This window comes from Callionymus lyra, chromosome 7, assembly GCF_982586985.1.
Source record: "Callionymus lyra chromosome 7, fCalLyr1.hap1.1, whole genome shotgun sequence".
NCBI classification, from domain to species: Eukaryota; Metazoa; Chordata; class Actinopteri; order Syngnathiformes; family Callionymidae; genus Callionymus; species Callionymus lyra.
In genome coordinates, this window is record NC_141824.1 from 16,565,622 (window position 1) to 16,589,571 (window position 23,950).

Below are 23,950 nucleotides of genomic sequence, written 5' to 3' on the forward strand. Positions count from 1 at the left end.
ATCTACGTCTTCATTCCTCCTGAGAGGACACTGAGTTGACTTGAACTTCCCCTTGATCTACATGTATCGTACGACTACGTACGGAATCATCCATCTGTGGATTTAATTTATTTTGGTTTGATCTATTGTACCAACTGACTTAACAATGGTCCACCGAGTTATCCGTGAACAGACCTCACTAACCAAATCTCTTATTAAAAAACTCTTCCTCCGGTGTTCCCAGAACAATCAGATGTTCACTAATGATCACCAGTTAAGGAAGACCCCTGTGAGGAGCTAACAAACCAATTAGCTACAGAGTCGAGAGCAACTTAACGAGCAGAATCTGAAAGACAATTAGATTAACAAGCAGTCTGCAGGAACCAATTGAAACATCCCTTACTTTGTTCGGTTCTTGTGGGGGAAGTCGGGACTCATATAAAAGACCCCCTGACCAAGAGCGTTGTCTTTTTGGATGAGAAGTCGACGATGGACAGCAGGTACGCTTTTACCCTTTTACCCACACAGACAAACACCACACTGGGAAGTATTTCACTGACCAGCAGACAGGGCCAATTATTATTATTATACCAAAACCTGCGTTCAAGGCCTCGGACACTTGGACAACGTGGTCTTCACTGGCTTCCAGTTTCTTTCGGATCAACTTTAAAATTCTGGTTCTTACTTTCAGATCTATTCATGGTCAGACTCCTCCTTCCATCACTGATCTGATCCAGCCTTACACCCCAGCTCAGGCTCTGAGGTCTGTGGATCAGAATCTACTGATGGTTCCTGAACACGGTTCAGGACCAGAGGAGAGAAATCCTTCCAGGGCTCTTTCTCCTAAGCTTTGGAATGATCTTCCTTTCTCTTTGCGCTTGATGGATCTACTGACTCCTTCAAGAAACATCTTAAGATGTTTTTATTTGTTTTGAAGTATATATATCTTATTGAGTATTGTTTCGATTGTTTAAGCGCTTTGTGACCCTGGTCTGGAAAAGCGCTCTATAAATATAAATTACTTACTTACTTTTCCTAATGGTTCAGGTTTCATACCTGCTTCCACAGTGATGGGCTGGGGGCTGCCATCGTGAACAAGTTGAGGTTTTAGCTGGTAATGTTTTAACCAAGACCTCGGAAAAATAGCTTCAGAACTTGCAATGGAACCAGTAAACAGTTCCAGACATCCTAGACTCGACTCTATTGTGTTGCGTTATCACAAGCTTTGCTACCTACTTATGGTGGGCGCGACCATCATAACATAGTGCTGCAAAAACTTGGAGGCAGTGGTGCACATTCCTGATACAAAAAGGTAGCAGACCACCTTTTCAGACCGACTTACCATACTCCTTTTTGCAGTGGATTTACTTTAATGGCGGTTTGTTTCTGTTTCTGATTTCAGCTTGAAATCCTAAAAAATTAAATCTGCTTAAATGACTTTGCTGGTGTAAATTCAACAAAAAGAGTAAAGAGATCGGGTTTAATTGAGTAGAGTTGATAATTGGAAAAGGGCAATTACTGTTCTGTGTGGATCTGGTGTTGTAACTCCATCATCACAGTAACAGTCATGTTTATCATTTTGTGTCTCCACCAGGTTATGGGCGACTGTGGCCGAGAACTTGTCTCACAGAAACTTCATGTTCGATGGTTTTCCAGAGCTGCAGGAGCACCGGCAATTCCTGGTGCTGCCTTTGACAGCGTTCTACATTACAGCAATGATCGGGAACATGCTGCTGCTCTACGTTATCTTCAGCTCAGAACGCCTACACGGGCCCATGTACCTGCTTATCGGGTTGCTCTGCATGGTGGACATCGCTGGGACATCGGCCATCGTCCCTAGCACGATCCTCGCACTTCTTTTCGACCAGAACCATATCTCACTGGTGGGCTGCCTGGCCCAGATGTTTATCACCCACTTCCTGTCTTCAGTAGAATCCACACTGCTGCTGGCCATGGCATTGGACCGGTACATGGCAATCTGCCGACCACTACGCTACGCCGATATCATGGACTCGTCTGTGTTGACCAAACTGCTATTCTTCACCGTAGTGCGCAGCAGCACCATTATTGGGACCCTGGTGGGTTTGGCGGGATCCTTGCGCTTCTGCGGTTCCAACGTGCTCCAGCATTGTTACTGTGACCACATGGCATTGGTGGGCCTGGCGTGTGGCGATACGACCAGCAGCCGGGCAGCTGGGTTGGCTGTCATTGTGTGCTTCGTGGGAGTAGACATACCGCTAATCTTTTTTTCCTACTTAAGGATCCTCCGTGAAGTTTTGCAAGCCACTGGTGGCGAAGAACGCTGGAAGGCATTCCACACCTGCGGGACTCACCTTATAGTGATGATGACCTTCTACCTGGTGGGCAGTGTCACCTTTCTGTCGCAAAACCTCAACATCCCCATCCCAACCGACGCCAACACCCTCCTGGCGCTTATGTACATCCTGGTTCCAGCCACGATCAACCCCGTCATCTATGGGGTCCGGACCACCGAAATCAGAAATGGGTTCTACAAGCTCTTCAAAATCCCAGTGAAGGTCAGGGTCACTCCAACTGGCCTGGGTCAAAAAGGCCTTGTGGTACCCCATAGTGACAAAGTGCTGCCACCACACCAGCACCCCGCTAAACCTGTGACTTTGGGGGACACAATCCTCATACATCAGAAAGAGAACATTTGAAATCCAAACTTTTAAATCTGATTTTCTTTTATTTTTGTTGTTATAGTTTTTTTTTGTCATTTCTTTTATAAGCATACCTTCACCAGTTACAAACAGATAATAAAGAAAAATAACCATCACAAGGTATAATAGTGTATATAAACTTGAGTTCTGACATTTCGTTTCATTGTTCAACTGACCATGACATCACAGTTGACACTAGATCAGGGTCAAGGACATGGTCTAGATCGGCGTCAGGGTTAACAACATGTTTTTAATTGTAGTCATTGGATCTGGGTTGAGAATGTGGTTCCCCCCCTGCTCTATGTAATTCAGTCCATAGACATGAATTGGTACCAAGGAAGTAGATCAGGGTCTAAAAAAAATGGACCGGGGAATACAGGTTCAGGTCTTGGAACAGGGTATAGATTGGATCAGGTTAAGGACTTTGAAATGGGTCTAGATTGTGGGTAATGAGTGTGATCCATAGGGTTTTTCATAATGGATCAAGATTGGAGATGTGGCGATGGGATAGTGGATTAGGGTCTAGACAGTGGATCAGGTCTAGCTTGTAGATCGAGATCTAGATATTAGATTGGGGTCACTGCAGATCACAGGCATTTTCATCTCCAGACATGTCGGTTCCTCCATTTCTCCGTTACGATTAATAATAACTTCATGCACAGCCAGTGGTGATTGGCCGATCAGGCCAGGTGACCCGCAGGCTTAGAACTTCCTCCGACCTCTGACGACACAAGCTTCGCTGTCGCGAATTGGAGCTTCTCTAACATGCGAAGGTACGGTGCCACGACTTCACCTCGCGGTGCTGCTCGGTGACACATCAACACCTTCAGGACGAACAATAACATGGACAGGGCGTCACCAGGACCGACCACTTTGACCTTCGTGTCTCGTCCGTAGCTCCGTGCCTCTATGTTTCACTCAGGTTTGCAGAGTTAACGGGCTTGTCGTCCTCTTTGGCGCAGATCAAGCGTTGGCGGGCGAAATCTTCGAAGACAAAGTCATCGTCGCTGCGGGAGGACACGAACAACTTAATCAAGTCAATGCCAAGGAAAATAGTTAGCATAGCTTAGCACATACAGCAGTGGTCCCAAACTCAACTGGCCGCAGTTTCAGTTATTTTTCTGCATACAATCCAAATTTTATTCATATTTTGTTGATGATTTTCTGTGTTATAACATTTGATCTTAATTCCTCAAACATCTGATACTGTACTGATAATGAGTCCTATGCTCAGAACAAGGTCATAAATGGAGGCATCTGTACCATAAGTCACAAGTTTGAGACCCCTGGCATACAGCATCTGATGTAAATGTTAAAAGGTCATGTGATCAAGCTTTCAGCCAATCGGAGAAAAAAAAAGTTTTTTACTTGGTATCAAACTGGATCAAGTTTGTGCTGATAGCAATATCCTCTGGAGCTTAAAGAAAGAAAGAAAGAAAGAAGTCAGAACAATACGGAACCATCATAGTCAATGTTTTAAGTACTGACTCGGCTGTTGGTCCGAGTCCAGGTCCAAACTGGGACTATTGATGACATTACAATACAATTATTTTTGTCTGTACAACCCATAACTCATAACCACGCCACCAATCTTAATGACACACGTCGTCATCGTCACTGTTTGGACCTTGAGCACGTATGACAGCCGGGTCAGTCTGGTACCAACTGCAGAACTCACCGTTGTCTAACAGGAAGTCGTCACACGGTTTGGGATTCATGAGTGTGAATGGAAGCTCCACACACACATCACTGTAACACACATGAACCGTTACACAACTCTGAAAGTAACACAACTGTGACGCTAGCTTACACACACACACACACACACTTGTACAAACACACCCACACATAAACAAAGACTCACCGCCACAACACATCACCACAGAATTAGCATCACTCCTAAGTACACACACACACACACACACACACAGATACACAAACACACACAAACTTATTCACAATCAAGGACACCTTGTTGTCAAGTCTCCCAGGATCCTGAAAGAAATCATGTGATCAGTCAGGTTAATTTGATCAGCGTTTCTTTGGTTCTGTACTGACCCGCCTCGTGTCACCACCAGCTTCACCTTCACTCTGTAGGACACGATGATACCAAGAACCTCATTGTTGGTGCCAACAGACGACCTGCGGGACAGAGGAGTGTGAGTGGGCGAACCCAGACCGACCCGAGGTCACCCACAGTGTGCTGGACGCCAGGTTGGTGTCCTCATGCTTCAGCTTCCCATCCAGGGCCAGACCGCGCTTGTCCCGGTTGTTGGCCAGAAACGGCGTAACAGAGAAGACTTTGCAAAACGTGGAACTGGGCAGAACCATGTCACTGGAACAGAGATTCTGGAATAAATGGCAGCCCTGCTGGTACATTGAGAAAGAGCAGCAGCACTTGCAAGAGGACTCACTCCGACTCCTCCATTGCCACTGGACACTTGTACTGAGCTGAGCTGAACAGACAGATATCTGCGAACTGACGTACTGTAGACACAACTCTGTTACACACCGATATTCAAGGACGCACACTGACACACACTCACCCGTGATCTTCATCTTCTTCACCGTCTTGCTGGTGTTGTTCGTCACGTGCACGTTGACACTGATGGTCTCTCCATGGTAATAAACCTGTACACAAAAGTATAGTCAGACTTTGTCATGGTCACATGGGTTCAAAGGTCAGGTGGGACCTCCTTGTCCAGCGACGCCTCCAGGTGCAGAGGTTTGTCCGACATCAAGAACTGGCGTGTGGTCTCCGCCGTTGGTTGTGGACCCGGTTTCTCTGGAGCATACTGGACCTTCCGGATCACCAGACGCACCGAGTTCCTGTGAGAGAACCGACCCGGTGAAAAAGAACCTGACAGTGACCCCGAGATTGGCCCAGCAGCAGTGACAGGATGCCACAGATGGTCCGGAGGTAATGGATCAGTATCGATGGAATCGCTGACGGCAACAGGAAGCAGCTAATGAGACGTACATCCATCATTGATGACGCTTTACCTCTTATGGATCTTCTCGTCTGCAGACTCGCCACAGAATGCCTTCACCTCGAAGTCCACGCCGCAGGCCTGCACAGAGTCCATGGGTCAGACCCAGAAACTCAGCATGGGCGACAACCATCCTCACCTTCCCTGTGTCCTCGGGTCCAGGTTGCAGCGTGACGGAGCACGGGAGGTTGACGGGCACCTGTCAGACAAACATCATGTGACCCTGAACACACCACAGCCAATTAACACACAGTACCTCCTGAACACAACACCTAAACGTGAAATCCCCATGACCCCTGAATGCACCACGACACTGATCACATCACACTTCAGTATTACCTGGAAGGTGAAAGGTTGCGCCTGCTCTCCCAGCTTCTTAAGCAGTCGCTCCTGCAGGCGAGTTGGACTGGGATGGTCTCCGGGCAGAGGAGGGAACACCTGAATGCTGGACACGAACAAGTCCTTCCTGAAGGTTAAGCCAAGGACATCTAAGTCCTCGCGGCCATATCGGAACGCGCAGGTGAGAGTCACGAACACTGCAGGTACAAGGTATGTGTCAGTCACCCAGTCAGGAGTGATCAGATCTGAGTGAGATCAGATCTTCACCTTTCCGCTCCTTTAGGTACTCCGGGTCCACCAGAACTACACCGTCTGCAACACAACACTGAGAAGACTGAACCAGAACCACAACCCTGCTGCTGAAGAAGATGACAATCATGATGAAGATGATGCAGGTGATGGTGATGATGATGATGATGATAATGACAAGCATGCAGTTGATGATATGATGATGATCATGATGAAGATGATGCAGGTGATGGTGATGATGATGATGATGATAATGACAAGCATGCAGTTGATGATTATGATGAAGATGATGCCGGTGATGATGATGATGATGATACCAAGCATGCAGTTGATGATATGATGATGATTATGATGAAGATGATGCAGGTGATTATGATGATGATGATAATAACAAACATGCAGGTGATGATGATAATAATGACAAGCATGCAGTTGATGATGATGAAAAAGATGATAAAAACAAACATGCAGTTGATGATATGATGATTATGACGAAGATGATGCAGGTGATAGTGATGATGATGATGATGATGGTAATAACAAACATGCAGTTGATGATATGATGATGATGAAGAAGATTATAATAACAAACATGCATTTAATGATGACGATTATAATGACAAAAAAGTCTAGTGATGGGGATAAAAATAATAAAGATGATGGAAAAATATGCAGTTAATAAGGAGGAGGAGGATGGTGTAGAACAGGGGTGGGCAAACTCAGTCATCAAGGGCCGCAGGGTGTGCAGGTTTTTGTTCCAACCGATCAAGAGGACACATTTTGACCAATCAGGTATCTAAGGAGTGTAATCAGTTGATCATCAGTCAGGTGTAGCTTGTTTCAGCTGAAACCTCATTGGTTAAAATGTGCATGCTCGATCGGTTGGAACAAAAACCTGCACACCCTGCGGCCCTTGAGGAACGAGTTTGCCCACCCCTGGTGTAGATGATGATATTAACAGCATGCAGGTGATGAGGAGGAGGAGGAGGAAGAAGTTGAGGTGAGGAGGATGATGACGATGCTGATGGTGACAAAGAAGTTGATGATAATGAGAATATGCAGGGGATTATGCAGAATTAGATGATGAAGAGGACGATAAATATGCGGGTGACGATGAGGACGATGAAGTTGATGATCATGAGCTAACTGGGACGACTCACCGACTGGTTCTACCAGGTCCACATGGTCAACAAAGTCCCTCTTGCCCAGGTAGACGGTGAGCTGAGGGGACAGGTGCTGATGTTCAGCTATCAGGAGGACACAGGGATGAACAAAAAAAAAAGAAAAAAAAAGAGGGGAAGACACCGACCTTCCCGTTGGGACTGGACTTCTTGAACACTCTGAAACACAAACACACGCTCGGCTGAAGATTCAGTCCATTAGTGACCATCAGAAACACTCCAGGGAGATGCTGAGTGCTGCTGAGTTCACGGACAGTCCGAGCCTTAAGCCTCAGCAACAGCAACGTTGGAACGAAGTTTCAGATTGAACAGAACGCACCACAGAACCCGAACAACACACAACCTGAACGCACGACACAAAACAAAAACACTGACCAGAACCTGAACACACGAGCCTCAACGCACTATCTGGACTCACTTAACAACCTGACAACCATGGAACTCAACACAAAACACACAACCTGAACACCACACAACCAGAACGCTAACACTCACCTGGTTCCTTTCTCTCCCATGGTTCAGGACGGCAGATGATAGAGGAAAATGTAGGAATGCCGTCACCGTGGAAACTGAAAAGGATCTTCTCTCTGACTCTCTCTCTCTCCGAGAGGCGCACACACAGGAAGTTGTAAATTAAGATTTTCTGCCCTCTAGTGGCGATATGAGAAGCTGCACACTGACAGTTGGTAATCAATACAGACACAGTATTGAGTCAATATCTCGGCAGTTTATTTGTAAAAGTAAAAACGACACACATGGGTAAAAAATGCAACAACCAGGGTAAAAAAGTAACACATTGATGTACACATTCTTCTCTGTGATTGATTCACATGGAGCTCCATAGGACGGCCTGGCAGCTCTTGTCCACGCTCACCAGGTAGTCGCCCGACACGGACCAGGACACGGCGGTGACCCCAGACCTGAAGACAGATGGTTATTTAAGCATCAGGGACCACTAGACCTTCAAATAAGCTACCTGTGTCTGTCACTCAGGCGAGTCTCCAGGACGCCGCTGGACATGTTCCACACAAAAACGCTTCCATCTGCAGAACCGGCCGCCGCCAAACCACCGTCTGGACTGAAAAGCCCGAAAAAATGGTCTCAACCAAATGCCCCGTCACTGTGTGTTTGTGTGCATGTGCGTGTGCGTGTGTGTGTGTGTGTGTGTGTGTGTGTGTGTCCGTCTCACCTAAGAACCGCACGTGTGCAGTCGCTGCAGCAGGAGAATCCGTCGGCTCTGGGACAGACCAGTGAGTGAGAGGAACCACAGGAGTATAACTGGACAGTATCACCTGAAGGTGGCGCTCTTGTTCTGCATCCTCAGGTCAGTGAGCTGGAGACAGTCGTCACGGCAACAGGTCAGCATCTGCCGGTGGTCGGCGGTGACGTCCAAAGACGTGACTTTGCCGAGAGCGGGAAGCTGCTGGACCACCATGGACATCCTGGACACACACACATGTAACAGTCATCACACATCACTGTCGCCAAGGATGACAAGGGTGACCATGACAACAAATGCTCACCTGGGGTCCCACACTCGGACCCGGCCGTCTAAGTGTCCACTGATAAAGCTGCTGTCACAACACAACACGTCGCTGCAGAACGACGCCGCATCTGCCACCTTCACACCTGAGTGTGTGCACACACACACACACACACACACCCCCACACACACACACAAAACGACAAAGACAAAAACAGGATCGGTCAGGCCTTGTGAGACTTGTTGAGCAGCCCCTAGCTTGTGACACCTACAGGCAGCCATGTGAAGGTCCCAGAGTCTGACAGTTCCATCAGCGCCGCCAGTCACCACCTGGTGGAGAGATATGAACCTGGCAGCTGTGACCTTCCTGCTGTGCCCGGTGAGGGTGATCTGAAAACACACACACACACAAAACTGGTCTCAGAGCCGGTTGATCAAAACCTCCAGAAAAGCCAATCGCTGACGTCATGATCGTCGTCATAGTTACCTTCGGAGCTGGGTCGTCCAAACGCCACAACAACGCCGACTTGTCGTAGGACGCAGCCAGAACCCTCAACCCCTGAAAGAGTCACGTGATCAGGTCAGGGCATGATGGTAGACTTGGTTCTACACACCGAGCTGTCAAAGTCCACGCGGGTGATCCCGTCCGTGCTGCCCTCCAGGGTGCGTCTGTGGGTCAGCAGGCCTGATGACATCACACAGGCAGAATTGACACCCGTGACCCAATCAGAAGCAGTCTCATCCTACCCGCCGACACCTCCCACAACTTGATGACCCGGTCCGTTCCACCCGTGGCAAGCATGTTAGAACTGGAGCAGAACTGGACGGCGTTGATGCCTTGCTCGTGGGCCTCCTGTCAGGGAAAGGAGAATCCGTCAGGATCTGACCACCAATCAGAACCAGTAATTGGTCGCACCGGGCCGTACCAAAACATGAAGCGATCTGGTAGGTACTTGGGCATGACCTCTTCTCGCAGGGAGCCACGAGTCCTCGTCCAAACTGCTGACAGAGCTCCCTCGCCGCTTCCTATCGCATGACACATGTCTGTTACATCACTTCCTCTCCGGTCACTCACTCACTCACTCACTTGAATAGGCCTTTGATGGACACCAGTATCCGGCTCGATCGGGCCGAGGCTGACCTTGAACGGCAACATTTGATTTGGTTAGCAGTCTCCTAATTAGGGTCTGACCCGGTCCAAACTCACCTGACCAGGCTCGGGTGTTCTGGTTGCCTGTCTCGACCTGGAGATGTCGTAGTGCCGGGAAATCTGACGAACACATAGATGGGTCAGAACACTAAACTCACAGTCCATTTCCTCAAAGTCTTACTGGTCCACTTGGATCTTCGACCGGGACACAGCCTGTAGATCTTTTTGGATACAGACGTCTCTTTTTCTGCAGGAAGGAAGCATCAGATGCTGGACGGGCAATTGAGTGGGTCACGTGGTACCTGCAGCGCCTCTCAAGCCGACTGTTCATCTGGGCTGCAGCCAGTTGCTTCTGGAGGATGATGGTGTCCAGCCGGTGAGCCTGCTTCATCTTTTCCTCCTTGAGGTTGGACTCGGTCCGGCGCCGGCACTCGAGCAGTGCATCATACTTGGACTTCAGGGTCCAGTTCACCTCTTGTAGGAGCTCCACCCTTCTCTGCAGCTTCCGACGAGACTCGAGCGCACCCTCCAGCTGCATCTGCTTCTGCTGGAGCCTGAGAGTGTTTGTTGTGAGTGTAAAACTATGGAAGTATGTTTAGTGTAATCAGTTTGTGAATTTCATTAGGAACATGAACGGTTGAATTGAACATTTCAAATATTGAAACAGATTATTTTTTTAATGTTTTATAAGCATGGAATCATTTAAAAATTTAAGTTAAAAGAATTACTAAAATCAATAGTTTTTTCCACATAGTTGGATATTCCAAATATATAGTAATAATAATATTCTAAAGCTTCATTTTTCAAAATGCTTTTATTTTGAATTTGTTGCCCTGTGATTCATTATAGTTATGTGTGTATAATAGTGTCACAATTGCATTTTATATTTTAAAAGACTATGAATAAAAAAAAATAAAAAAAAGAGTTTAGAAAATGTGTTTTTGAATTATTGGAATTAAAAAAAAAACATGTTTTACTTTTGTATTAATATTATTCAAAGAACATTTAAATTCTTGACATTTTTAATTCAACCATTTAATATTCTGATGGCCCTGATAGACATGCATATAACACAGACAGGTACCTGTCTCTCTGCTGCAACAGAGTCTGGTCTCTGGTTCCAACAGTTCGCTGCATCTGAACCACCTGGAAGGCCAACTGGACAAGAGACACAAACAGTAGTAGAAACACACAAGATAGCAGGTAATGGTCTTCATTGTCAGGATCACATGACCCGTGGCTTGTGTGACTCACATCTCCAGATGTTTTCTTCAACTGCTGCTTCTGGTCCAACAGCGAGGAGGCAGAACTCGGCTGACTACTGCACACATACACGTGAACTATTACACTCTCTCCCACACACAGTATTGCTCAAGTGTGATGGTGAGTTCAGGTCACCTGACTTTGCTCTTATGAACGTTGCTCAGACATGTTTTCTTAAGGAGCTCCGAGTCTGGAACAGAACAAACGACATCAACCCAAACGAACAGAACCACTAGAATCTATACATCTGGAGTAAGGAGTCAGTAAGAGGATGGGTCCAATGAGGAGAGATGAGGAGGCAAGAAAGAGGAGTCAATAGAGTGAGAGAATAGAGGTGAGGAGTGAAGTCAGATGAGGAATTTAGATGAGAAGCGTCAATGAACTGACGTCATCCCGTCCATCCCTGACGTCATCAGGTCACCCCTGCTGACCCGACATTCATCTCTGAGATTTAATTTAAAAATTCTGTCGTCTGTAGTTAAATTTAGAACTACTTTAACGTCCCTCTGGATCAACAAAACTGGACTCACAGAACCGTATGAGATCGCGGAACCTGTCGCGCTGCTCCGCGTCTCGAACTTTCAGCTGACGCACGATGTGTCTCCTCCAGGAACCCGCCCGGCTGTCGGTGTCGGTCGGCGCCGGCACCGGGTGACTGGACTCGGCCAGGACCGCTGCGTTCGCCATGTTTGTTTACTTCCGTGCCAGAGTACAGGAACTTTTGAGATTGACGCTCCGGGCCAATGAGCGACCCGTCTGATGGAATTCGGACTGATTGACTCAACCGGTCCAGTAGAATAACCTGGAGCCACACCTTCCTCAGCTCACCCGCCCACGTAGTTTCAGATACTTACTCATTTTATTCAACGATAAAAGAATCAACAACAAAACAATCACATGTCCGGGTCAAAAACCAAAGTTCTTTTCAAGTCCTCCGCCTCCTCTGGAATCTCAACTTCCTGGTTCGTCCGCTCTCTGCTGGTATGTTGCTTGGCTGCCCTGCGGAGAGACACTTCTGGTGACTCAATATTAGACCGACAGTCAGCATGTTCCTGTTCTAACAAGCTCCGCACAGCAGGGGGTGCCACACAGAAGGTCAAGACGTGATCTTTCTGGACAAAGATTTTAAATAGTGATCCCTTTCAGAGTGGATCCTAAGTTGGTTCTCACCATGTGCACAACCTGAGGCAGGTTCTGGACAGGACATGGTGGAGATGCCAGGTCTCCGGTTCAGGATCTGGGGCCCCTCAGGGAGGTTCTGCAGGTCGTTGTTGAATCTCTCTTAAAGGGTCAAAGATCAGAGGAAGGTGATTCCGCAGATCAAGGCAACAAAAACTTGGGTCATACCAAAGAGGTTCAGAACCGAGTTGTTCGGGTCTAGACCGTGCACTGGGCCGCTCCAACTCAGACCGTCCGATGTCACGGGCTGCTCGTCGAGGCCGATGTCTGCATGTCCAGTCGCCTGCTGGACCTTCACTGAGGATCTCCTCTCCACCACATCTGGGTCATCCCTGAAAGACACGTGGTGGACCTGAACCACTGACTCACGTTTCCAAATGACTCTGAAGTGTGACCTCACCACTCACCTGCCTATGTGGGGTGCTTCACCTGCAGGGGGCGTCACCTGCACACAGGCACAAATCAATCATCCGTCAGGACTGTTCGTCACTAAACCTGAAGGACCACTGAGTCTTCAGTCAGATCCGGGACACCATCTGACTCATTTTACAGACTGATCAGTTCAACTTCAACGACCATAAAAAGAACGAGAACCACTGATGTTCACCACTTTATCTGGTCCTGGATCCGAGTCCGCCCCCAGGTCCGATTCCTCCGGCAGCTGCTTCACATGCAGGAATCGAGGTTTGGTCGGCATCACCCAGCGACGACGGCCCGGCCCGGGCTCATGTGCTGCAGCACCGGAGACACTTCATAAGACTAAGTCTTACTCATGGACCAGACCCGGTTCTGACCTTTGACTGGAGTCTCATTTCCATTCTTTGAGGGCGGGGTTGAGTACACGCAGATGATCCCCCACGGGGCTGGTGTGACAGGGGCAGGGCTGATGTCACCTTGACCCATCTGAACACACACACGCAGACATGCAAAAACACATGCACACACACTATTACACGTGCACGCAGACTCGTATACATGTACAAACACACACACATTAAGACTCATACATGTGCACAAACACACAAAGACTTGAACAAGTGAACAAACAGACGCACACACAGAGTCGTACATATGCAGAAACTCACACACAGAGATTCAGACACGCAAAACACAGACATTGAAACACAATCGCACATAAATGCAAAAACCACATCAATGCAACTTTTTCCAGTACCGGCGTTGCTCTCTATAACAACACAAAACATTTTCAACACAACAATTTTGGCCCTCAGCCATCATGCACACAGAGACTAAGACATACACACACACACACACAGACTCGGGCACGTGCACAAACACACACACACACATTCAGACACATGCACAAACAAATATTCAGGCACAAGCACAAATGCACACATTCAGACACAATTTAGATTAAGACAAAAGACACACAAACACAGACATTGACACTGAATCACACATAGACACCCAATCACACACCAACGCACCATTTTCCGGTACCAGCGTGGCATCTTGGGCTCACTCTCTACAATAACACAAAACAATCTTCAACACAACAATAAGACCCTCGGGCTGCGTTCTCCTGACAACAGCCTGCACTTCACCTTCAGCATCTGAGGCGAGACGTTTGCCCGGAGTTTCCTTCAACCCCCTGCTAGCTTCAGCAGGTGAGGCGTCACAGGTGTCATCCTCCTGTATAGGAAGCAGGACGGAAGACGCTCCGTAGACGAACGGGGCAGCTGTCGTCACCTCTTCGCTCGGCTTCATGCTTCCCGTAAGCGAGTCCAGCCGCCACAAGAACACGCAGCTGCAGCAGACGGTGAAGGTGAGGTCTCAAGTGAGGAGACCAGTACGGGGACGCTCACCTGTCCCCGGAGGAAGTGATCAGGTGACGTCCATCACGACTAAACAGTAGACTGGTAACGATCTCTATAGAAAAAAAAAGATGGGTTACAATGTGTCGGTGAAGGTGGACCAGACGGGAACCTCACCGGAGTGACCGTACAACTTGGCCACACACTGACTCGATTTGTAGTCGAACACACTGACGTCCTTATCCGAAGAGCTGGTCGCTAGGAAGGAGCCGGATGGGTCCAACTGGACCTGTGAGAGGGACGAGTGAAGGCCAGAACTACACCCAAGACTCTTCATGAAGGTCACCTTGAACAGAGAACCTTCACTGCTGAGAGAACCTCTCATGCTGCCGCTCAACTTCCCAGAGTCCACGTTGTACACACTGGACACACACACACACACACACACATACATACATACATACAAACACCTTTGGCTTAGCAAGGACTTGAATGGTGACGCATACTTACCGAACGGTTCTGTCCTGACAAGCCACAGCCATGCTGGTGCCGAACGAGTCCATGTCGTACAGAGCCACCTTCTCCACCACGTGACCGGTCCGGACCAGCGTCACACAGTCCGCCGTCTTTCATACACACAAACACACACACATCAGCAAATCAAAAACAACTGCATCACATGACTGCTCACCTGATCCACAGCATAGAAGTAAACACTCTTGTCCAGTCCGCACGTCACAAGAGTCACACGACCTCCCGCACCTGAGACACACACACACAACTGAGACAAACTCAGATCCACGGACGGACAGACAGACACACACACACACACACACACACACACACACACACACACACCGGTGAACTTGACTGCAGTGACAGCGGCCGAGTGTTCGTTTAAAGTTTTTTCCAGACGAAAGTTGTGATCCACATTATAGACGTGAACCAGTCTGTCTCTGCTCCCCGAAACCAGGAGGTGGACGCCTGATACACACAATCATCAATCATTATACACACCATTGTTATCATCATCATCATCACACACCTGTGTTTGGGGGAGAGAACTCCACACACAGGACTTCAGAGTCATGAGCTTGGATTTTTATCAGTTGCTGGAGGAGCTTGAGGCAGAAGATCCTGCGGAATAAAGTGGAATCGTCATGGCGACCAGTTCGGTGCTCGGAACACCCCCCGACCCTTCATCCTCGGTACATATTGCCGTCTCACCACACGTGTCCACTGCGGTCTCCGGCAGCCAGGAAGCGTCCGTCAGGACTGATGCTTAGAACTTTGATGCCCTCGGAGCTGCTGTGGTTGGGCAGATGCAGCACCTTCAGCAGGTCCTGCGGCCATAAGCCCCTTTGGTCAAGCACCGCCCACTCACCTCCACTTACCGACATACCTCACTGCAGCCAGTGGGGGCGCTGCCGTGCCACAGCCGGACCGTTTTGTCAAAGGAACATGAAAAGAAGGTGGACTTGGGAAGACACGCCTGTGCGACGCCCTGCAGCTCCGGGTACTCCTAATGAGGGAGAGGCGGTCACTACAGGTGCAGAGGGACTCTGTGGGGTCTTGACAGTACCTGGAGGCTACACACGGGGCCACTGTGGTACCGAGCACAGTAGATGAGGCCTATGCTGCTGATTTCATCGACCTTCCACACGTACACACTGTGGTCACTGTAGACGCAAGTCAGCTGACGAGCCATGGGGTCAAAAGTCAAGGCCACGGTGTCCGGGTATTGGTCGCTGTGGGAGCAACAGAGGTCAGTCGAACTCAGTCCGAAGACCCATCAGCGGGCGTTTCATACCCGGACTCCTGTGGCGTGCCGAGCTTGTGTGGAAGTGGAAGACTGGCCACCTGCTGCAGGTCCTGAGGACCCACCAGAACCACGAGACCCCGGGAACAACCGCAGAAGACCCAGTCCTCACTGACCGCCACACAACTGGCCGCCCTCACCTGAAGACCGACACACACAAACCCTCCATCACACACACTCTCATGGACGCAAACACTCTCACAGAGACAAAAAACTCCACCACACACTCCCTCGCAGACAAACAAAAAGTGGGGGATCAGACCTTGAGTTGGATTGAGGCTTCAAGCTTTCGGTTCTGGTTGAGGCGACACAGAACAGCAGAGCTGGTGATGCAGAAGGTTCTGGACGCCATCGGGCCACACCCACACGCCACGCCACTGAAAACGCTGTCCTTGTGGTCGCCTAGCAACGCCGAGCGTCCGGTCAGAGGGACCGTGCTGTTCTTCTGCACACAGAGCAGCCGCCCGGTCCATACCGGCTGACACAGGTGAGCTGTGATTGGTCAGTCACCTGCTGCATGGAGACGTCCAGGTACCAGAACCTCAGGTGTCGCTTTCCCGCCGTCACGAAGTAGCCAGCGTCCGGAGAGACGCACAAAGACAACACCCTGCTGGACACTTTGTTGGTGGCTACCACGGAGTTCCTCTGGTCCAGCACCTCCGTCAATGAAGAGCCCGAGTGTGTGTTTATATGTGCGAGTGTGTGCGTTTACTCACCCTCCAGTCCCACACACACACAGTCATGTCGTGCTGGAATCCCACTGATATGACAACATCACAAGAGAATCTAACGCAGGAAACTCCGTATTTGTGGTTCTGGACTTCAGCCAGCTGTCGCCCATCTTGCGTCCACACTTGCACACGTGGACGGTAGCCACTCTGACACACACACACACACACACTCAGTTAGTACTAGATAACACACACCTCCCTGACCAACTCACCTCTCCGGTGACCAGAAGTTTGCCATCCGTAGAAAATGCCAGAGCAGAGAAGGGCTTCCTGTAACGATGACATCATCATCATCATCATCATCCTCCTCCTCCTCCTCCTCCTCCTCCTCCTCCTCCTCCTCCTCCTCCTCCTCCTCCTCATCCTTCACACCTTCATCATACCTGGCTGTGTTGACAATATGACTTTGCTTCTTATTCGTGGGGTCGAGCAGCACAACAACACAACTAAAAACAAACAGTCAGTCGTGAGTGTGCAGGGTGTGTGGGGGGGTGGGTCTCTAAATCTGAGATTTACCCTGCGAGGTAGGCCACCTGGCCAGAGTGTGGGTCAGAGGTCAGGCCGCTGCTGCTCGCCGCAGAGATCCCCAAAACTTTCTGCAGGTGCACCTGGAACACGCGCACGCTCTCACGACCTGCTGCGCGACACACTTGATGGCGTCTCTCACCTTAGAGCCGCAGGGTCGCCGCTGAGGCCCCGCCTCGGGCTTCAGTCTGCTCGTCGTGTTCATCGAACCCCGTGGAAGGAACCCAGTGCTGTTGTAAACCGGTCCAGTGAAACCGAATTGGATGTTCGTAAGAGCAGCGTGTGTTGGTCACTGGCGGGAGCTCGGTACAAACGAGGCCCCGCCCACTGACAATGAACACCTGGTGACGTCACAGGAAAAGTGATTGGCAGAGATTGTGATTAGAAACTGTGGTCGATTACTAGGAATCCTTGCCATGACCAAGACGTCACACGGAGGGTACCGATAGCGGAGGGGAAAAAAAGGATTTTGAAAACAAATATTAACAAAATAAACCACAAAGAATGCGAATTAAAAATATATTAAGATACAAAAAGCTATATTTACTGTTTTTCTTTCAAACATGTGTTGCTTATAATTCAATAAAATAGTTGTAAACGTTGACAAAATGACAAACTAACTTTCGAAGATATTGTTAGTTTAATGACATCTACAGGACATAACGCGTCACTAGAGAAAATGATCTTTCAAGACATTATTTTATGTGATTTATAGTGAATGTGGAATTATTCTAGTGATTTTTCCATTTTTCCAGGTAGCCAATTTGCATTATTAATACCTATACATACTTCCTGCAGTTGATTCAGAACTCTGCAGCGAGAATTCTGACCTGCTCAAGTAGAAGAACTCACATTTCTCCGATCCTTAAAACTCTTCACTGGCTTCCAGTTTCTTTCAGGATCAACTTTCTGGTTCAAAAACTTCAAAATTAATGATGTTGATGAGTTGGGCGTGGCCTCGCCCTTGACCCTCCTCATCGGTTTTAAAGGTCCTAGTCTAATTAGGTTGAGCTATGATGTGTGGTCGGTGGTCTGTGTGGTTGGTGGCAGGGCCGTGCTGGTCCGGTTCCACCTGGTTCGCCACATCAAACTGCCATTTTTAAATGTTCTGTTTTCTGGCAATAACGACTCGTGTCCAGTCCAGGTTCTGGTTCTTCTGGTGTCTCCACAAATAAAGGTTCTGTTGGTTCTTCAAAATTCTGGTTCTTACTTTCAGATCAATTCATGGTCAGGCTCCTCCTCACATCAGTGTTCTGATCCAGCCTTACACCCCAGCTCGGGCTCTGAGGTCTGTGGATCAGAATCTACTGATGGTTCCACGCACACGGTTCAGGACCAGAGGAGAGAAATCCTTCCAGGCTGTTGCTCCTAAGCTTTGGAACGATCTTCCTCTCCCTCTGTGTTTGATGATCTACTGACTCCTTCAAGAAACATCTTAAGACGTTTTTATTTGTTCAGGCTTTTCCTTGATTTTCTGGAACTCTTGTTGTGTTATACCTTTAAAGTATATACTTTATGGAATATTGTTTTGATTGTTTAAGCGCTTTGTGACCCTGGTCTGGAAAAGCGCTATAAATGAAAATGACTTACTTTTAATCATTTTCTTCAAAATAAAATACATTTAACAAAGTCCCCATTACTGCCACCTCATGGATGTGTTGTAATGCAACTAAGCAGTGCATTGAGGGTAATACACCACCCTGGGGACACGCATGTTCACTCGATCCCTCCGCCCGTGAGGGAGGGATTTTTCATAAATCGTGTATTGAAACAAAAACCCCAGGTATGCCCAGGTTTTATGTCGGACACAGTCATGCTTTCTTTAGGGCAGCCATCTTGGACTAATACGCTCAGCGACATCTAGCATGTCCCTGGGAATCCTGTCGGAAAATGCAGCTCCAAACATCAAAAATACATGCACTTCTCCAATAACTTTCTTTACGCAGTCAGAAAATATTTTTTATTATAAAATAATTTCTTCACCAACTGTTTCGTTGGTGTGTAAACAAACACTTTCATTTCCCAATTAGCAGACAAAGCTAACGGCTACACAGCAACCAGGCTTAAGAAGAGAAAAAAAAACACTCAATTTAAAACTTGACAATTAAAACGGTCACACAATCAAACATGACCACAAAAAAAAAGTAGCAGAAGAGCTGGTTCACGGATGCAGCAGCGCTCATCGGTCCCTGCCAATAGGAATCCAGACGTTCTCCAACCATCCTCAAGGTAGTCACATCGCGCCACCTCAGTTTGAAGCTCATAAAACCACTTTAACACGCATCACTGCAGAGTGGCTATGATAAGAGCTAACAATCGACTTTTAGTCAAGTTGTTAAGAGATAAAAGGAAGCTGTTTGCTTGTTGACAGTTTCGCTTGTTGATTTTCTGCGAGCTCAATTGCCGTGCTGCTGATGTCATAACTAGAACCTAAAATAACAAATAATGTAAGGAATTATTGTGATAACAAAAGTGCATTAGAGTTGGTTCCGGTCCAGCAGGAGTGCTCAGGGTTCTTTGGTGATTTGTGGGTAGAACTTAGACAATTGGTCAATTGTCACCTGATAAGTTGGTTTCTGGTTCTCTGGCAGAATGGAGCTGGAACATGGACACTGAAAAACTTGACAGAAGAACTTACATTAGGTCGATTGTCTGCCTATTGTCTGGGGAACATATGGTAGATTCTGGTCATATCTGGCATACCTGTTTTCTGGCCTTGATCTACATTCAGGACCGGAAGACGTGGACAGCTCGGATCACATACTGTCGGCAGATCGGACACTCGCTCATTCTTTTTCCACACTTTGTGCAGGTAATCATGTGACCGCACTCGAGAAGGACGCAGTCGATGGGCGAGTCCATACAGATCTTACAAAGGGTGTCCTCCGGGCACCCGGTCCCTGACTCGCCACTGCCCTCTGCAGGTGGAGAGCACCAATCACACATTGACCCTCAAACGTCTGTATAGTAGCGAAGGTCTGATGAAGCTTCACGAAGCAGTGTCATGTTGTTTAGAGGTCAGTAGGTGGCGCCATCAGTTTAAAAAAATGATGAAAAGCGATGTTTCATTAGAACAGTCATTCAAAACAGAGAAAAATAGTGCAGAGACCGCCATCTAGTGGGCTCTAAATATAATAACACTGCTTCATGAAGCAGGTGGATGAAGTACAGCAGGATGCCCTTCATCCACCTGTCAAGCTGAAGTGGTTTCCATGGTGGCAGCTTCATGAAGCAGTGTCACCACAGACCATCACTACTCTATGGTGCAACCAAAGTGAGACTCACCATGGAGGACCAGCTGGTCCTGGAACAGCCGAGTCACACGCTCCATCAGCTCCCATTTCTCACAGCAACCCTTGTAGTTCACAAAGTTACGAGCTAGAATCTCCTTCAGCTGTCGCACACTCAGGTCCTCGATGTCATCAACGCAGCTCAAGTCCGTTAGTGACGCCCTTCGCCCCGACACTGGGATCTCCTCCGAGTCTGATACCTGCAGACTCGACGAAAGTGGCAGCCATCATCTCAGAGTGCTCAGATCATCAGAGCCGTCAATAATCAGTACTGGTGTCACTCACTTGGTCCCCTGCTGGGCTCTCATCCTCAGGGAGCTCCTCCTCCTCCTCCTCCTCCTCCTCAGGCGTCGTAGAGGTTTCAGGCAGGACAGGCTCGGGGTCGAGGGTGGTGGAAGAAGTGTCCAGACCATCCGAGGTCACAGAAGGTGGGTCCGACGACAGAGTCTCAGAGGTGGAGCTAGAAGATGGCGATGGCTGCTGGCCAAGGACCAGCTCCACCAGCTCCTCCTACGACACAACACTATGGTCAGCCTCTCAGGTCAGAGGTCGCACTAAGAAACTAGGTAGGGCACCTTCTCTCGGCATAAATGGGTGGACACTTCGTGCAGGTGTAGGTACTCCCGCAGCTCCTTCACCTTGAGCTTCATAAGCTCCGCCCGCTCCAGCAGGTTCCCGTAGAAGCGCTGACAGGTGTGGCAGAGGCGAGGGCGAGGATCGAGCTCCACTGAACAGCGGCCGCAGAAGTTCTTCCTGCAGTCGACGCACACATGCTGCAAGATGGAGGCACCATTAGGTCAGGACTTCGAAGGACATGCCAAGTCTGAAACTATCTGACCTTCCTAGAGGGTGTTTCGAAACGCCCCCCACAGGCCTTGCAGGTGAGTTCGGGCGCAGGAGACGGTTGGCTGTTGAAGGCAGAGTTTGTGTATGATCCTCGGCTCTGCTGGGCGCCTGCAGATTCGTTTTCGGCAGCACTGGAGTTGGAGTCCATACACGTCCAAGTACAGCAGGATGCCCACATACCTGCAACACACAGCAGGGTCAGCAGTTCTATTCCCTCCAAATTCGACTCATTTTGCATCCAAAGGTAACCTTGTTGAAAGGACGAGCAGCAAAACAGATGAGTCTGTGCTGGTTTTTATGGATGTTTAAGTGAGCACCTGTCTGCCCCAGACCTTCATCCACCTGTCAAGCTGAAGTGGGTGCCATGGTGGCAGCGTTCTATATACAGTGCAAGTTAAACGGAAGTCAATATGAAACCCATGTTTCCTAACCGTGTTAAGGACTCATGAAGGATTTTATTTTACAAAAAAAAAGGAAAAAGAAATTAGTTTCGTGGATCTGCAATTAAATAGTTTAATCTCAGTCAGACTATCTTGCAACGTGTGTATGTAATAAGTTAAGAAAAATAAAAATGAATGTTCTTTCTTTTAAAACAGTCCATCACAAAATGTTTTGCAAACTTCTGCTAAATTAATACCTAAAACGCCTCCTAAATAACACAACAGGTGTGTTTTACATTAGTTAGCCATTCTTCTGGATAAACGTGAACACATCTTCTCACTATTTCAGTAAAGTTATCATCTGTCATGAGTTTTGCAATACATTAATAGTCAACAACAGAGTAGTCTTCTGTAGAGCATTACAGTGCAAATATCATTCTCATTGCGTTTCTGAACTCCTTTTCAATGTATACTATAGTATACATTCTTCTTCCCTAAGAAACTTAGCAGGAGGAATCAGGATACCAGGATGAAAGTCAAACTAAAAGCAGGGCCTGACTAGTCCTGGACCTCCATGTAAAAATACAGGCAGTACTTAATAAGCTTTAAAATGTGTCATGTGTTCTTCACAATTTAAGTTATTTGGTGAATTATAAATTTGAATTTATACTTTGTGTCACAGTATAAAATTAGCACTAGGAACTTACTTGGTAAATTTGTTAAATATCTGTTATTCATGCGACAAATAATCATGTTTAGCAGCTTCAGCAACAGTTCATGCTACTCTTGGGACACCAAAAGTTTCCCATTGAAGTACTTTTTGTTACATTTTTGTAAATGTCCCCGTCCAAAAAACCTCTCCGGACCAAGCCCTGGTGTCAGGTCTCTGAATCTAGAGAAGAAGACCCATCCCTAGGTCTTGTTTTAAGAGGATCATGCCGATGACATTGAGACTTAAAGTGAACCCTCTGGTGCTGCACAAGTTTTTCAGGGTGGATGTCACTTGGTCTCCAACAAGGTTTTAGTTTCATCAGAGAGAAGACAATATGATCCACTCCGACATGGGAACAGAATGTTTAGTCAGTTAGTGACTTCACAGTCCCAGGTCAATCCACCATCCAACTCAAAACCCTGCAGCAGACCACCACTCCTATTCAAACAGTCTTAACTTAGTTGTCTTAGTTAGTTTAAGGCGCAGCAAATGGCTGCATCTACACTCATCTGCAACAAGTTAAATATTTTTAAATGAGATGCTGGTTAGTTCCAGCGGAGATGGCTTCAATATATACAGATATGCGTGTTTTCATTCAGATGCGTCAAAACACTAGTCAGCAAAGCCAAAGGTCGTTTTGATAGGTTTCACTTTTATTATCTTCCAGACTTGTTTACTCTATTGCTGTCTTTCTAAAACTTTTTTAAATCGTCAAAACGGTTGCTCGACTTGTAGTCGGTGGATGAGGTTAAACTAAAATAATAAAAGGGACATGAACACAACGCGGAAGCACAAACCCCATCACAAAGGGACTTGGAAGAAAGGATCCGAACTTCAAAGTTCACGGACTTGAAAGAACGTTAAATATCTAAACCGTCCGACACCACGAGTGGGAAGCCCATGATAACTCTCGGAAGCAGGTGAAAGATGTTAGTTCACATATGCGGGAAACAAACGAAGGTTCTGCTTAACTTGAGGAATTGTCAAGGGAGTTCTGAAGAGGAAGTGCCTGATGCTAACTGCAGGCTATATGCTACCACCGAGCAAGTGCTCAAAGTTTAAACAAAAGTTCAAGAATAACCACACGGGAACCATTCGAACTAAAGACAGTCAAAACACGACCATGAAATGCGATCGAGAAACTATTTGATCGAGGAAATGTTTCGGAACCCCCTCCTAGTGCGTCTCACCTGTTTGTTGACGGTGCCTGCTAACTGTGTTAGCACGTCAGCTCTGGCAGTATGGACGTCCAGGTGTCACATTCATCCTGTGACGTCACTTAGTCCAGAAGTGAGGCAGAACCATTTCCACTAGTTCTAGAAGCAACATGTGATGAAACAGGCTCTTAGGAGACACTAAAGTTCAGTCAAAGTGC

The 23,950-nt window shown here is 47.7% G+C and overlaps 5 protein-coding genes across 11 annotated transcripts; 1 reads left to right on the forward strand and 4 right to left on the reverse strand.

Annotated features, from left to right (window-relative positions):
• The first annotated feature begins 468 nt into the window (after positions 1-468).
• On the forward strand, positions 469-2,657 carry LOC148075220 (olfactory receptor 52L1-like). Its single transcript, XM_087794905.1, has 2 exons — positions 469-479; positions 1,574-2,657. The coding sequence occupies exons 1-2, from the start codon at positions 469-471 to the stop codon at positions 2,655-2,657; spliced, it is 1,095 nt and encodes a 364-aa protein (XP_087651031.1).
• A 23-nt stretch (positions 2,658-2,680) lies between these two features.
• Positions 2,681-8,011, reverse strand: arrb1 (arrestin, beta 1). Of its 5 annotated transcripts, none has more exons than XM_087794807.1 (16): positions 7,915-8,011; positions 7,548-7,578; positions 7,399-7,459; positions 6,257-6,301; positions 5,990-6,186; positions 5,790-5,849; positions 5,664-5,731; positions 5,354-5,489; positions 5,207-5,291; positions 5,075-5,147; positions 4,858-4,995; positions 4,719-4,802; positions 4,632-4,655; positions 4,339-4,409; positions 4,029-4,077; positions 2,681-3,667 (listed from the first exon to the last, which is right to left on the reverse strand). In XM_087794807.1, exons 1-16 carry the CDS (start codon positions 7,932-7,934, stop codon positions 3,568-3,570), a joined length of 1,242 nt encoding a protein of 413 aa, XP_087650933.1. In that variant the 5' UTR covers positions 7,935-8,011; the 3' UTR covers positions 2,681-3,567. The 5 variants fall into 5 exon arrangements, 4 of the variants coding, with proteins under 4 accessions (XP_087650933.1, XP_087650932.1, XP_087650931.1 ...); XM_087794806.1 differs by having other exon boundaries at positions 6,257-7,259; positions 7,915-7,932; XM_087794805.1 differs by lacking the exon at positions 7,915-8,011 and having other exon boundaries at positions 6,257-7,259; positions 7,399-7,485; positions 7,548-7,581.
• A 125-nt stretch (positions 8,012-8,136) lies between these two features.
• Positions 8,137-12,566, reverse strand: LOC148075222 (protein Atg16l2-like). Of its 2 annotated transcripts, none has more exons than XM_087795181.1 (19): positions 12,486-12,566; positions 11,846-12,314; positions 11,451-11,505; positions 11,307-11,373; positions 11,137-11,210; positions 10,355-10,606; positions 10,234-10,299; positions 10,110-10,172; positions 9,990-10,043; positions 9,829-9,928; positions 9,650-9,755; positions 9,517-9,587; positions 9,390-9,461; positions 9,175-9,292; positions 8,943-9,048; positions 8,712-8,861; positions 8,609-8,656; positions 8,396-8,497; positions 8,137-8,339 (listed from the first exon to the last, which is right to left on the reverse strand). In XM_087795181.1, the coding sequence occupies exons 2-19, from the start codon at positions 12,000-12,002 to the stop codon at positions 8,246-8,248; spliced, it is 1,755 nt and encodes a 584-aa protein (XP_087651307.1). In that variant the 5' UTR covers positions 12,003-12,314; positions 12,486-12,566; the 3' UTR covers positions 8,137-8,245. The 2 variants fall into 2 exon arrangements, with proteins under 2 accessions (XP_087651307.1, XP_087651308.1); XM_087795182.1 differs by having other exon boundaries at positions 11,846-12,309; positions 12,486-12,536.
• Positions 12,209-17,765, reverse strand: LOC148075223 (WD repeat-containing protein 62-like). The gene is made up of 26 exons (XM_087794906.1): positions 17,750-17,765; positions 17,339-17,456; positions 17,206-17,268; positions 17,035-17,092; positions 16,808-16,969; positions 16,602-16,736; positions 16,354-16,536; positions 16,083-16,231; positions 15,855-16,047; positions 15,667-15,794; positions 15,500-15,631; positions 15,318-15,409; positions 15,131-15,256; positions 14,964-15,034; positions 14,783-14,898; positions 14,619-14,694; positions 14,450-14,561; positions 14,324-14,387; positions 14,063-14,265; positions 13,946-13,983; positions 13,289-13,397; positions 13,102-13,226; positions 12,902-12,939; positions 12,663-12,826; positions 12,486-12,596; positions 12,209-12,423 (listed from the first exon to the last, which is right to left on the reverse strand). The coding sequence occupies exons 1-26, from the start codon at positions 17,763-17,765 to the stop codon at positions 12,209-12,211; spliced, it is 2,997 nt and encodes a 998-aa protein (XP_087651032.1).
• Positions 17,766-19,293: 1,528 nt separating this feature from the next.
• On the reverse strand, positions 19,294-23,830 carry rffl (ring finger and FYVE-like domain containing E3 ubiquitin protein ligase). Of its 2 annotated transcripts, none has more exons than XM_087795026.1 (7): positions 23,766-23,830; positions 21,476-21,663; positions 21,213-21,410; positions 20,923-21,147; positions 20,633-20,837; positions 20,051-20,265; positions 19,294-19,967 (listed from the first exon to the last, which is right to left on the reverse strand). In XM_087795026.1, the coding sequence occupies exons 2-6, from the start codon at positions 21,659-21,661 to the stop codon at positions 20,075-20,077; spliced, it is 1,005 nt and encodes a 334-aa protein (XP_087651152.1). In that variant the 5' UTR covers positions 21,662-21,663; positions 23,766-23,830; the 3' UTR covers positions 19,294-19,967; positions 20,051-20,074. The 2 variants fall into 2 exon arrangements, with proteins under 2 accessions (XP_087651152.1, XP_087651153.1); XM_087795027.1 differs by lacking the exon at positions 23,766-23,830 and adding an exon at positions 21,733-23,740.
• Between the last annotated feature and the right edge of the window lie 120 nt (positions 23,831-23,950).